Genomic DNA, 14,155 nt, shown 5'->3' with positions numbered 1-14,155 from the left:
TGAAACATGTTTAAGCACACTGATTTAAATGTGCTTAAGTACACTTAATTCTCTATTGGATGGTGGCTTGTGAATTGTACAGTACAATCAGAATCAAGCACCTTTCTAGATCCCAATCTATGATCTAACTAAGCACAGCTTGCTACATTTGGAGGTAGGGAAACAACATGTTTGTCTTTGCTCACAGCTAGAGGTAGAAGGGATGAATTATCCTTCAAGTTGGTGTTCGATCCAGGGTGTTCACTTTTGAGGCAAGGTTTTTTTTTCAGTGCTTCCAGAAGCTTGGCAAGAACCTGGAGTCTAACAGGTTGTTTAGCTTGGCCAAGAGCTTCCCAAATTTTACTGATATGTCTGAAATCAAAAGCAAGCAAACAAAACAAATATACATGAATACATTTGGTGATCTCTTTGGTTTCTTTAGCTCACTTTCATGCATGTTCATTTCATGTATACCTAACAGTCTGGAAGGTTGTTTGTCCCCAATAAATTACAATTTTTTGCTATCAGATTTTCAAACTCACTTTTTCAACTATGAGGACTAGAAATGTTTTTAGAATGTGCACCCAAGCTGTGCAAGTCAGTGTGTAGAAACTGGCTCTTACCCACTTGGGTGCTATAATGTGTTGTACTTAGTGTTCTCTTTTAATTGTGTATTTCTCACATTCCTCTCCCACATCCCCATGCTCTGTTTGTGTAACACTTGCTGCCGTGCAGTTTTATTTTCTGAGCAGAAGCCAAACCATTCAGCATATTACTGTAACATAGATAGTTATTCTAAGGGTTCAATTGAGCAATGTGACCAGATATAAATACTCCTTAAGAAATGAATAGTGAATCATGCAAATAAATCCCCACAATCTGGTCAATGTTTCATCCACTATAAATCTTCTCCTCTGAGATCAATGGCATACCAATGTTGCCTGCATAGAACTGAACTTTTCAATCAAAATACTGTCCAGAAAACGGCTCCTCCTATTTTTGTTAGCTTACTTTCTAGTAGGCTTATGAGCTCACCCGGCATTCCATGTGTGTGTCTGTGTGTCCCCCTATCAACTTTGCAGTGCCTGGATGAATATGAACCAAATGGGGTAAAGCTGTAGGGACACATAGAGACACCTCAGGGGTGTCGTTTGTGATGACATCATTCACCCCGATTCACGATGGTGGATATGTAAATGTTTGAGGCGCAAGTGGGCTAACATGAACCACCTAACCGACTTGGACCAAATTTGCTACAGCAGTAGGGACACCTAGGGATGCCTCAATGATGGCATAGTTTGTGATGATGTCATACACCACAATTCAAGATGGAGGACACATGAACGTTTGAGGCATAAGTGGGATAACTTGTGGACTGTCTAACCAATTTGAACCAAATTTGGTACAGTTGTAGTGAGTGACACACAGGAACACCTCAACAGCATATTGTGATGATGTCATTTACCCCAATTCAAGATGGCAGACATGTAAATATTTATGTATTTTTATTTTATTTATCATATTTCTATACCGCCTGATATGTACATCTGATATGTACATAGATGATATGAATGTTTGAGGTGCAAGAGAGCTAACTTGTGGACCACTAACTGATTTGAACCAAATTTGGTATTGTTGTAGTGAGTGACATACAAGGACAACTCAACGGCATCATTTGTGATGATGTCATCCACCCCAATTCAAGTTGGCAGACACGTGAATATTTGAAGTGGGAACAGATATGGACCAAATTTGGTACAGTTGTAGGGACACATAGGGGCACTTCAAATGCATAGTTTGTGATGATGTTATCCACCCCAATTCAAGATGGCAGATGCATGGGACATTTGAGGTGAAAGTGGGCTAACTTGTGGGGTGCCTAACCAATTTGGACCAAATTTAATTTAGTTATAGGGACAGTGAAAGAAAAGTAGGCAGATGAGTTATTATTAGAACAAATTGTTTATATTGAAGACGTCCTTGGAGCATGTCCTAATGGTTCTAAGTTGGGGGACTAAATACTGTATGTTGCTTTAACACATCAAATCCCATAGTCTCGATGTGCAGGATGCTTCTTTCCCTGCCACCTACCCACTTGGCTAATGCAGATGATGTTGTATCCATTCATGGACACTGCTGTAGGCATGGTCGACTTCTCCAAACTTTTAGACCTGGAAAGCACTTTGGGGTGACCTTCTCATTAAATCATCTGCTCAGTACAAGAATCTGCTACAGTATTCCTGACAGTTGGCCATCCAGCCTCTTATCTGAATACTGTCTGAAAATCTCTAGTGAAGGAAAACCCACCAGTGCATGAGGCAGACTGTGCAAGGCAGACATATGTGAAAGGGCTTCATAAGCATGTATGCGAAGATGGCATCCTTGGTGTACTCTTCACTTCCATCTAAATGCTCATAGGACTAAAAATAAGAAGAGTGAAGTCAAAGCTCTCACTTCAGCATAAAGTCTGAGTGTTGCCTCACTTAGCATGCCCACATCAAGGCAACTGCTCAAGCCTTCTGCCAGTTCAGTGAATGGAATCATGAATGATATACAGTGGTCCCTCGACTTACAAACTACTCGACATAAGTATTTTTCGAGTTACAAACGGCAGTTTTAGATCTGGTTTTAGATGCGGTTTTTTCGACTTACAAATTTTTAGATGGGGTTTCCTCGACTTACAAATTTTTAGATGGGGTTTCCTCGACTTACAAATTTTTAGATGGGGTTTCCTCGACTTACAAATTTTACATGCGGTTTCCTTGACTTCCCTGCCTGTTTACTGCCTGTTTATTCTTGAAAAGAAATGTTCCTGTGCAGTTTGCAAGCCTTACTGAGGGTCTGGGTCTTTTTTCTAGGCTCCGGAACGCATTAATCCGTTCCCAATGCATTCCTATGGGAAACCGCTTTTCGACTTACGAATTTTTCGACTTACAAATGTGCATTCGGAACGGATTAATTTCGTAAGTAGAGGGACCACTGTATAAACAAAGCAAAGGGTCTGTTTATCTACAATATTCTTGGGAAAGTTATGAATGTGGGGGTATCTGAAAAGGTGGAGCCCGTGACACTGTGGGAAACTTGGTCCTCCCATCCCCAGGGGCAGAGTAACCTTTTTGCCGCCCATAGGCAAAAAGGCTTTTGCTGCCCTTTTACCTTAAAAAAACTAAAATGCTGCCGTGCGGTGATGGCAGTAGGCTGCGGGAAGGGAGGGCGAGGGGAAACTCCCCCCCTTTGCCCAGGGCGTGGCGCCGGCTGCAGCAGGGGAAGGAGGAGTAACTCCCCCCTTTTGTGTTAAAATAAAACCCCACATGTTGCTGCTCGGTGGCAGCAGTACCTGCTGGGAGGGTGGGGGTGGGGGCAAAGAGGGGAGCGGCCCCCCTTTTACCAGGACGGGTGGGGGCCTAGCTCCTTCCAGATCCCCTCCTTCCTCTCAAGTGACTGCATGGGCCTCTCACCTCTCTGCTGAGCAGCCCCGTGGAGGAAGGCCAGAAACGGGCTGCTCAGCAGAGAGGCAAGAGGCTCATGCAGTCACTTGGGAGGAGAGCTGGAAGGAGCTCGCTGACCCCCCCATCCCAGTAAAAGGGGGAACTCTCCCTTCCTCGCCACCCCCACCTTCCCTGCAGCTGCCACTACTGACACACCTCATACCACCCTCCCTCCCTGGGCAAAGGTAAATAAGTCTTTGGTCAAGGGGAAGGTAAAGGGGAACTCTCCCCTCCTCGCCCCCCACCATCTCTGCAACTACTGCCGCCGCCAGAGAGAGGCAGCAAAATTTGAGGAGTGGCAAAATTTGCCACTCCTCAAATTTTTCCACTGTGGTCAAATGCGTGCCCTGCCTCTGTGTTAATCCACCACTGCCCATCCCCATTCAGGGACAGCAGAAACTCATTTGGGTGAAGAACCTTACTTTCCCAGACTTCTCTTTCTCTCTATTTCTCTGTCTGGATCTGTTCTTTTTACCTGTCACAAAGCAGCGAAAGTCTCAGAAGGCTTGAGATAGTTTCCTCTGTGTGTTTTTCGGCCAGCAGGCACACAGCCCCTATTGCTGCTTCTCTTGCACTAGGTTCCTGGATAGCGCGCAGGTGAAAATAAATAATATCAATTATTTCTGGCACCTGGGGAAAAACAAAACAGATAAGGGATTGTCACGTACGCTTCTCTCATGTTTTCTGATGCTTGTTCCTTTTTTACATTTTTGATCCCCAGTGATGAATGTAGCGATACTTAGAATCTGGGTGAGAGTGGTTTGTAGAAATGATATTTCAGAGGAAAAATGGGAGTGTCCTTGTCCTAAAGAGATTAGAAATCAAAAGGTGATGATGGCATCCTGTGTATTGTATGCAGCACCTCCAGCCAATGAATGGTGTAGGACTATTTCCTTTAGTTACTGTTCTGTATGTTCACATCTGAGAGGAATTTGAAGTTATAGCCAAATTACAGAGGATTGTTTAGAAACTGACCAGATAGAGCACTACGAACACTCTACACTTAGCAGGTAGGCCTGTTGGAGATGAACTTCCAGTGCATTGACCTTTTGCACCAACTGTCCTAATGACCACTAGGGGCATTGGGAGTAGAGACAGTGAGTAAGGGTCTCCCTATCTGTCCCTACTCTATGACCCCTGGACTGACTCTGCAGCACTTCCTGTGCTGAGTCACAATCCTTCCTTTCCTCCTAGGGAGCAGATGGAAACATCTCTCCCTCCTTACCGATCCATTATGTAGTCCTTTAGATTAGATATAGGTCTTTCCTATCTAAGTGTATTTAACCAATAAATATTTAGTGTTTAGTCATACAAGGATCTCCATGTGTTTTCTCTAAATAGCTGCAATATCCAAACCATCCTCTGCTACCTGCTCTGTAACTGGAGTGTGTGCTCATTCCTTAGTGCTCTGCTGTTTTACCTATTGTGGGTAAAAATCAACAACCTCTAACAAGGCCAACCTGTCATTGTTTGAACTTACAGAGAGAATAAAAAATGGATTCCAGGAACTATTCAAGCTGCAAGGGGACCATATTTCAATGAAATCAGTGCTGCACCTGATGTAACTTGGCATTACCACATTGGGCAGATACAGGAATTATCCTCTTCACAAAACTGTTCGGCTTGTACATAATTTGGGAGATCTGACCAGTGACCTGACCAGGGGATCTGAGAGAAAGTCCTGCCTGCAACCTTGGAGAAGCCACTGGCAATCAGTAGACAACACTGAGCTAGATGGACCAATGGTCTGACTTGGTATAAGGCAGCTTTCTATGTTCTTCCTATGAATTCATTGCTCCAGGACCACCATGCCCATCAGTACCTATCACAGGTGGACAGGAATATGAACTGCCACCCATTGTCTGAAAAAGCTGCTGAACTAACTATCTAGAACATGAAGACATTGTGCTGTTTATGTGAAGAAACCATCTGATAGGCTGAGTAGTCTCCCTAGTCATAACTGTTAATTTTGTTGTAGGATGTTCTTAATTAGAGCAGGAGGATGGGGGACATGACTGTATATTCCACATCAGACTTCTGGAGGGTGTGTGTGTGTGTGTGTGTGTGTGTGTGTGTGTGTGTGTGTGTGTGCGGTGAGTTCAGAACAAATCAAGTGGGCAAGCAAGTAACATGTCTGCACCCAGTGCATCTGCCTCCAGATTTCATTTATAATTGAGAGAGACCCACAGACATAGTATTACCAAGCTCAATCTCTGAGAACAATGTACACAAAACTGGTAATTTTCTCTACCTTCCCACTCAGTTTGTTCCTCTCTTTCTTCAGGATGGAATTAAGCATAGCTGTAGCTGCCTGGATATTAGTTTTGTCTGTGTCCCTCAGACTAGCCACAGCTAAAAGTATCTGTCCAGTAACTGTGGCTGTTGTATCAGCTTTTCCAGCTATCTAAAATAAACAGAGAAGATAAAGTTGCAAATGATACATCTGTAAATGTATCCTTCTCCTGAAAGGATAATAATCATGGTAGACTAGCTGCGTGCTAGACTGGAGAGGATGTTTGCCAGAGTGGAGCTTAGTGAAATTAATACCATAATTTCAAACACAGATTCAGACAGTAATATCTATTCTATTGTAAAGGAGGCAAAAATACTCTGAAAGCTTCCCTAGATTCTGGGCTGCTTTGGACAAAGCTGACCAGCACACAATGTAGGATGTAAGCACACATGTCCGGCTCCCCTCTGGGTGTGCTGACCCACAGTCTTATAATCATGTGGCTCACCTCTAATTTAAATATAATAATGTGGTATCCTTTATTATTGCTATAGTAATGTCTGAAACACCCCTGTGTGTACATTTCACACAGGGGTGGTTCAGACATTACTATAGCAATAATAAACAATAGAAAGAAGACTTCTAAAGCATCAAAGGCATTTATGTGGGGAAAGAAGTATTATTACATAATAGAGAGATTTAGAGATAAGCACAAAAACATAAGATCAAGTCAAAGTGTGTGTGTGTGCTTTTTTACACATATGGTTCTAGCTTCAGTTAGCTTGTGCTATGAATATAAAATCTATATGGGCAAAAATGCCTTTGCTGTGGGGCTGGGGAGGGCTGAGGTGGAGGTAGAAGCTTGCCTGCCTTCCCCCCACACCAGCGGTGGCCGTCTTGGGCTCTGCTACTCTGCATACCCACACGGTTGGCACAGCAAAAGAGTCCCGAGCTGGGATCGGGAGGAGGAAGTGTGGGCAGTGGAGTGGAGCAGCTGTTCCACTCTGCATGGCGACTCCTTTCCCCCGGCTCACTGGCCAAAATTGTGGTGGGCTGGGGGCAAACCTAGCTACCCAGCAGCGATCACACACACATGATCACCTGCTGAGGCAGTTCGTTCTAACTTGGTAAAAAGCTGGGTAGAGAATTAGGGCTACCCAGGACTGCAGCAGCCATGGCTGCAGGGCTCCCAGTGCTCCAGACAACATGAGATGCCTCAGGTATCCCAGGCACCTTGTGTCGTGAGAACAGCCTTAATCTGTTCCTTTCTTCCTCTTCCTCTTTCACATTATGAGGTATTCACGAATATTGTCTGATCATTAATAATAATAATAATAATAATAATAATAATAATAATAATAATAATCAATGACACTGACAATAAAATTCAGCCATCCCAGGTCCTTGGGAAGGACTCGATGTCTGGATAAAACAAACCAGTCAATAATACCTGTCTGACTGTGTAACAAAGAAATAATAATAATAATAAATAATAAAAATCACCATCAGCCAATTACAAAAAGCAACTTTACTGGGAACAGCCTATATTCTGCAATGATATCTATAATAACAGCAACGACATTGATAATAAAATTCAGCCATCCCAGGTCCTTGGGAAGGACTCGATGTCTGGATAAAACAAACCAGTCAATAACACCTGTCTGACTGTGTTGCAATAATAATAATAATAATAATAATAATAATAAATGATAATTATCACACAAACAGAGATTTACAAATGCTATGTGAGGGAGGCACAAAGGCAATTGAAACCCCAGGTATAGTAATGTTCATGATGTGGAGTGGAAAAAGTAGAAGGTACAGGAGTAAATCTGAAAAGGAAGGGCTACAAACAGGTGAAAGAAGGAAACAACTTGCGAGTGTTATGCTCTATTACAATCAGACACAGAAGCCCTTTTCAAACATTCCCTCTGTGGGCACAGGGGGGACAGGAGCACAAATAGTCACCCGTATGCCCCCTGGCACCCTGTTCTTTAGCCATGCCTCTTGGCTCTCCCAGGTTCAGCCTTGCCTGGAGAGGAATGCCCAGGGTTCTAAATCATGCAGAAGGAAACTGTATGTATGTATTTATTTTTGGTATTTATATGCTGCTTTGCAGGCAAACCTTCTAAATTGGTTTACATAAAAGAAATGAAAGGGTAAGCATTAATTTAAAAAAAAAAATGCAAGATGGCAATTTTTAAGAGCTACACTTTTTATGTTGTGCTCTTTAGGCTTTGTCTCTCCTCTCCTCCCCTTAGAGCAAGATGGCTTTTTAGATAGCTCTGGCTGATGGCAGTTGTGGAGGGAAGGGGGGGGGCACCCAGCTGGAAAATGTGTTTATTGCTGCTCTCTTCAGACACATTGAACCCAGGTAGCAATAGCAATAGCACTTAAACTCAGTAAATAGTAAACTCAGGTGACCAGTGAGTGGGTCAGTCCTGGAGGCAAAGCTACCTGGTGTACTTCTGTTTCCACTGTGCTGTGCAGGGGTGTAGCTAGGGGAGAGGGGGCCCGTGTTCATCCCTCTTTCTGGTGGCCCCCCCAGACTGAGGGAGATAATGAAGAAAATAGGGAGGATGTAGCTGGAGGGCCTTCTGGAGCTGGGGGCCCGTGTTATTTGAACACTTTTGTCCTTAAGTCCTTGTCCTTCCTTCCTGGACAAGGAAGGAAGGACTGAACGCTTTTGTTCAATTATAGCTACGTCCCTGGTGCTGTGTTAGATAATGGCTGAATTTGCACATAACATTGACAAACCCCCAGTTTCAATTCTAAACCATAAATCGCTTTGCAGACATTTGTCCAAATTTGGTTCAGCAGCTTCCGGCTTCAGGGCAGGGTGGTTCAGTGCTTCAGGCCTCCCTGCTCTTGGCTCCCAAGGCTGTTTCCCCGCAAGCTCCATAGCCAGACTGTGGGCAAAGTGTCAGCATGTCACCAGAGTCGCTGCAATTGGCCACCATCTTTAAGGGGGCATACCAAGTGTGATTGTGCCTTTTTGGAATGGCCCACTCACCCTCTGCAGGGAAAGCACATTTAAATCCCTTTAAATGCCATGCCATGTCATGCCAGTGCTTCTTCTGACAGCGATAACACTGCCCGCCTCTTAAGAGCCCTTCAACAAAATTGTTCCACACAAGCACAATTTCTTTGGGGGAGGCACCATTTCCCTGTGAGGAAAGGGAAGGGAACAGGAGGACTCCCCAGGAGGAGATATGTAAATGAGGGCGGAAACAGGTTCAGGGGGGAGGTCTGTCACGCTGAGACCTAGAATGCTCTTGCAAGGGCTCACCCCAACAAAGCAGTCCATACCAAATCACACTCCTGCTCTGTTGGATTAGCACTGTCCTGAGAGGCCCAGGCTACTGGGGAGGACTATGGGGATGAGCACCTTAGGTAGAACTTTTTCGCTGCAACTCCCTCTTCCCATGGGAAGCCTTGCACGGACTCAAAGGAGATTGTGATGTTTGAGCAGACAGGGGGAACACCGGAGTGCGGGGATGGATCATTACTGCCTTTCAAAATTCCCGGGTGTGAGCTGTCACTGCACCTTATGCAGATCTGCCGCTGTGGGGAATCAGGGGAGGGGGAGCTCCAATTTCCAGCGACTCCAGGAATGTGGGGTTGCCATTTCAGGGCACAAGCAAGGGTGCACATGTCCACAAGTGGGCAGGCTGGGAGGGGGGACACTTTGACAGCTCCCTGGTGGCAGTCACCAAAACAGAAGAGCAATTGCTGGGGTACCTTTCCCCATGGCTTTCCTGCACAGAGCAACCTGGCTCAATATAGAGCCCCATGGCCTGTCACTCTTGTGAGAGAGCTGTACATCAGAGAAGGGGTTGTTTTGTAATCATGCATTATTAGAGCTTCTGTCTGACATCCCAGTCCCTACAGACGGTTCTTCTCATGAGTTGTAATGGGGTGTCCCCATGGCCTGACACTTTCATGAGTGAGTGGTCTGCTCAGGATCAGCATCCATCATTATCACAGAGGAGGATTCTCCCCTCTCTGTGTTGGCAGTGCTCATCCTGCTGCCCAGCCCTTCTCATGAGTAAGCCTAGGGAGTGCAAATGTCCCCAAAGGGCAAGAGGCTGGGCTGCTCTTCCCCAACTTACTTATGAAAAAAATTAGAAATTGGCTGTCCAAGAATCCCTGGTTAGGGCCGCCATTCAAATCCAATCCTGGGAACCCTTCCCGCCGCTGCCAAATGTCCCCATTCTGGCACTGTAATGGGATACCCTGCTTATGTTGCCACCTGGAGTGTTTGTGCTTGTGAACATAGATCATTGTCACTTTATTCTCAGGGAGCGAAGCACTTACTGCCCATCCTGTCATCCTGTCCCCTTTCCCCCCTGCTTGTCAGGAGCGGGGAGCAAGGGACAGAGTGGGGAGAGGGAATACTCCTTTGCTACTTTGCCGCTTGACAGGCTGACAAGTTTGGGATGGGATGTGCCCTGATGCCGGGCAAATGCATAGCTGCATCGGATGCAAGAGGGGTGGGGCTGGTGGTTGGAGAGTGAGAAAAACCGCAGGCATGGAGTGGGTGCGATCCTAGGTGGGTCTACACTGCTGTCTCTATGATTGGAGTTTCAAAAACCTCATGGAACCATGGTTATGTCTCCATCTGCATTCGTACATAACACTTTGGTCGCCAAACAGCTGATCTCGGTGGTGAACCTTACTGCAAACTGAAGGTTCAAACTGGAGTTTGGCAAGGCAAACTGCAGGTCACTTTCGCCGTGAAACTGCGGTTGCATGAATTCAGATGTAACGGAGTTCCAACCACTGCCCCCTATAACTCCAGTTTTGTGTTACGTCTGAATTTGCCCAATGTCCGAACGGTAGAGTTAGAGGCATTTAGTGTGTGTGTGTGTGTGTGTGTGTGTGTGTGTGTGTACACACACACACACACACACACCCACCCTTCCTAAAGTGGCTTAGTGTGGTTTACACTAAAATAAAATATAAATACATAACAATTAAAATCAAACACCAATTAAAAGCAGATTAAAATTACAATTCAAAACCAATTAAAAGCAGATTAAAATTACAAATTAAAACTAATTTAAACATATTGGAATACATTCCCTTATGTGTATTCAGCTATGTTGTATTTCACCATGAGGTACAAAAGATTTGGAGCATAAGGAGAAGGAAACATGGAAAAAGAAGTCCCGCTAATTAATAAAAAATGCTTATACCTCATTAAAGGCTTTCTCATCTGGTTGCAAGGAGATATTTTGGTGCTGCTCCAAGTTCTTGTCTGCATCCTTTTTTATCTGCTTCTCATTCAGGAGGATATCCCCAGACTCCGACTCTGGTGTAATAGGGGAGGCATTCTCTCGTACCACTTTGGTCTTTGTTTGTAGTATGTAGTACCTTTCTTTACTAGGCACAAATGTGTGAGCTTGAAATGAATTTGCTCTCTTCCCCTGGGTCAGATCATCTGCCTCCTCTTCATAGGAAGTCTGTGTAGCTTTATCTAAGGTGATAAAGTCTGGTTCTGTGGTGAATTTCAGCCCCCCATGCGGGCCATAGGTATTGTTTATTTCTTCTTTTACAACCATGGTTGTTCTAGGAGAGGAAAAAACAACCCTGCTTCTCTTATTAGCAAGGAGGTAACGGGCAGAATTAGACAAAGTGCCAGCCCCAGGATTATTACCAAAAATGGCAAGCTCATGACAGATTTCCTCTATTCTCCCAGGAATGTCTAGCTATATATCTGCATGATGTCACATTATGATGGCATGTATTGCAAAATATGGGCAGCTCAGCACTGCCTGTGCAGCAACATGTGTGCAAAGCCCCACCAGCACTGTTGTGGAACAGAGAAGTTCTGCTCCAACTTAAAATTGCAATTGTCCAAATGCAGCTGCACGACGCGACACCCATTATTTCCAATGAGCATCATGTCACACAACTGCATTTGTACAACTTTAAGTTGGAGAAGAACTGCCCTATTCTGAGGTTTTACACACACACACACACACACACACACACAGCAGCAGCAGCACAAGCAGTGCTGAACTGCCTGTCTTTTGCTATGCAGTATGTCAGTCTGAAGAACCAGTCCCCACCATGAGGCAAAAGAAAGGTTGCTTCCAAATGCCTTGGGTTCTGAATCAGTGGATTAGCTACAAATTTAGACTCACTCACCCAGTGTGAAACAAAATGAAACAAATGCACAACATACAAGTCGGCATCACACCACTCCAACTAAAAAGAATGAGTATGAATATAAAGAAGAGCAAAAGTAAACACTTCCGGAATGTTTCACCCCCCAAGGTCTCTTTCAGACCTACAGACAGATTAAAATAATCAAACACAGAAAAGTTCAGTGGATGTGTTTGGCAGCAGAAGAGAGCAGTAGAAGAGGAACATATAAGCAATGTACAACATGTACTACAACCAATGTACTACTTACAGGTTTGCATGTTTAGAGCTACTGATATTGTGTATTTCCAATTCTGGAGTTCCTGCCTCACTGGGATAATGGAGGGATCACTGCTCATCAGGGTGCAGATCACAATAGATCTTGCCATGCAATAGGTTTTGTGGCTGCCATGGTAACAGAATTACCAAGGATGACCAGCGTTCCGGTGCTTGTCATGGATATGGCAACATTCTCTGCAGTGGCACAAGCTGTGAATCTAAGTAAGGCCAGAAATGGTTTTTATTGTTTTTTATTGTACAGAAGCATCACTAGGACAACTTCAGGGATGGAGCTGGCCTACTGATGAGGCTAATAAGCTGGCGGTGGCCAACTTATCAGTACATTGGCAGCCACCCCCACAGGCCTCTGCATCCCCTCAACATGCTCTAACCCAGCACTTTCCTCTCCTCCTCCACACTCTGTTCTGCTCCCTTCCCCTTAAGCTTTCAAAAATGCCAGAGGCAAGAGCAGGAGGAGAAGGAGGGGCAGTGATGGGAATGAATAAGGGAGAAAACGGGGCATGGTGGCTGTGGTGGGGTGGGAAAGTAGCATGCTTCATAGGAACACAGGAAGCTGCCTTATACTGAGTCAGACCATTGGTCCATCTAGCTCAATATTGTCTACACAGACCGGCAACAGCTTCTCCAAGGTTACAGGCAGGAATGTCTCTCAGCCCTATCTTGGAGATGCCAGAGAGGGAATCTGGGACCTTCAGGATGGGGAGGAGAGGAGAAAAGAGATCCCCTCGGGGTGGAGGGGAGTGAAAATTGACACACTTTGTGTGCCTCCAGGAAGGTGGTGGTGGGGAGAGACCCGGGTTTAGGGGTGACAGATGGTTGCACCACCTTGGGTATTTATGTGAGGGCAGGGTGAGGACTTGAGCTGGCCTTACTTGTTTAACTTGGAAAAAGAGGGCGAGAGAGACAATATGACTGTGTGACAAATTCGAGTTCATTAGGTTGAAGAAAAGAACGATGAGTACAGTGACTAGTAGTGGCTAATAAATTTATCCTGGAAATCAGAAGGTTTTTAACCATTTGAGGTTTAAAATTCTAGACTAGATTCTTAAGAATTGCTATGGCAACAAAGAACTTCATTGGTTTTATGACAAAAACTTGATTAGTTTTATCCATTTGTAAAACTGATTTCTGTTTTATTAGGAGTTGTTTGAAGATTGGTAACAGATAGGCATGCTCTCAGTTACTACGGTCTTATGCAAACTGCAATGCTTTCCTAATATAGTTCCCAATGGATGCAGTATCCAAATTGCCCTGTCTTGAGGATAAACACCTTATCTTAGAAGACCTTAATGAGCTTTTGGATTTTTTAATGGACTGGAGCTCAATTGATACTGTACTGGGGATTTTAACTGAGTTTGTCTATACCATCACTATAAATAGAAACAAAAGGGGGAAATGGTAGAAATGTCACTTTATAACAACGCTTTGCATAAAGTCCTTGTCGTTAACATCCATCTGGATAGGGCTGATTAATTCAAGCAGGGGATGTGAAGATGAAAGGATGTTTGACAGCAAAGATCCAAGAAACAGCAGCATCAACAAGATTAGTGCATACATGCTGCCAAGCCACGGATCACAATGATTTCCTGTTATTTATCTCATTACTGGTGCTTTGTGCAAGCCAGATAAATGTTTGCTTTTACAAGTAGCTGGGGAACGATGCATGACCAGAGAATGGAGGGTCTGAAAGTGCCTGTACAGCTGGAATGGTTTAAGATATGCTTTGTCACCTATAACCTCCACTCTGTTTTAAGAGCCGGCTGAGGAGTGCAGTTCTTTCTCGTTCTGCAGTTGTGTCTTGTGGTACCAATTAGGTCAGAGGTTTCTTGGTGTTGTTATGGGATAGTTTCTCCAGCTGAAGCCTAACAGGTTTCCTCTTGGATGGACTTGAGATATCAGGTGGAAACTTTTTATTTCCTCAGGCTTTTGATATTTAGATTTTTAGATTGATAATATGCTCCTTTTTGCTGCTGCTGCTGGTGCCTATTTTATTACTCAATGACCATGA

The 14,155-nt window shown here is 44.4% G+C and overlaps 1 protein-coding gene across 10 annotated transcripts in view; it reads right to left on the bottom strand.

Moving 5' to 3' along the window:
• Nucleotides 1-12,260, bottom strand: part of LOC128349119 (maestro heat-like repeat-containing protein family member 6) — a 48,590-nt gene extending 36,330 nt beyond the window's left edge. For 8 of the 10 annotated variants that reach the window (XR_008318563.1, XR_008318564.1, XM_053305073.1 and 5 more), the window contains exons 1-5: nucleotides 12,119-12,252; nucleotides 10,896-11,268; nucleotides 5,719-5,871; nucleotides 3,943-4,097; nucleotides 186-351 (exon numbers count right to left, since the gene is read on the bottom strand). Coding sequence is in view for 8 of the 10 variants with exons in the window: in XM_053305073.1 (XP_053161048.1) it covers nucleotides 186-351; nucleotides 3,943-4,097; nucleotides 5,719-5,871; nucleotides 10,896-11,261 (840 nt within the window). In the remaining 2 variants the exon portion in view is untranslated. Of the gene's footprint in view, nucleotides 1-185; nucleotides 352-3,942; nucleotides 4,098-5,718; nucleotides 5,872-10,895; nucleotides 11,298-12,118 lie in introns of all 10 variants that reach the window. The other 2 variants (XM_053305071.1, XM_053305072.1) reach the window with 2 other exon arrangements.
• Nucleotides 12,261-14,155: the final 1,895 nt, after the last annotated feature.

This window comes from Hemicordylus capensis, chromosome 3, assembly GCF_027244095.1.
Source record: "Hemicordylus capensis ecotype Gifberg chromosome 3, rHemCap1.1.pri, whole genome shotgun sequence".
NCBI classification, from domain to species: domain Eukaryota; kingdom Metazoa; phylum Chordata; class Lepidosauria; order Squamata; family Cordylidae; genus Hemicordylus; species Hemicordylus capensis.
The sequence above is the reverse complement of the archived record's forward strand: the minus strand, read 5'-3'. Positions and strand labels throughout refer to the sequence as shown.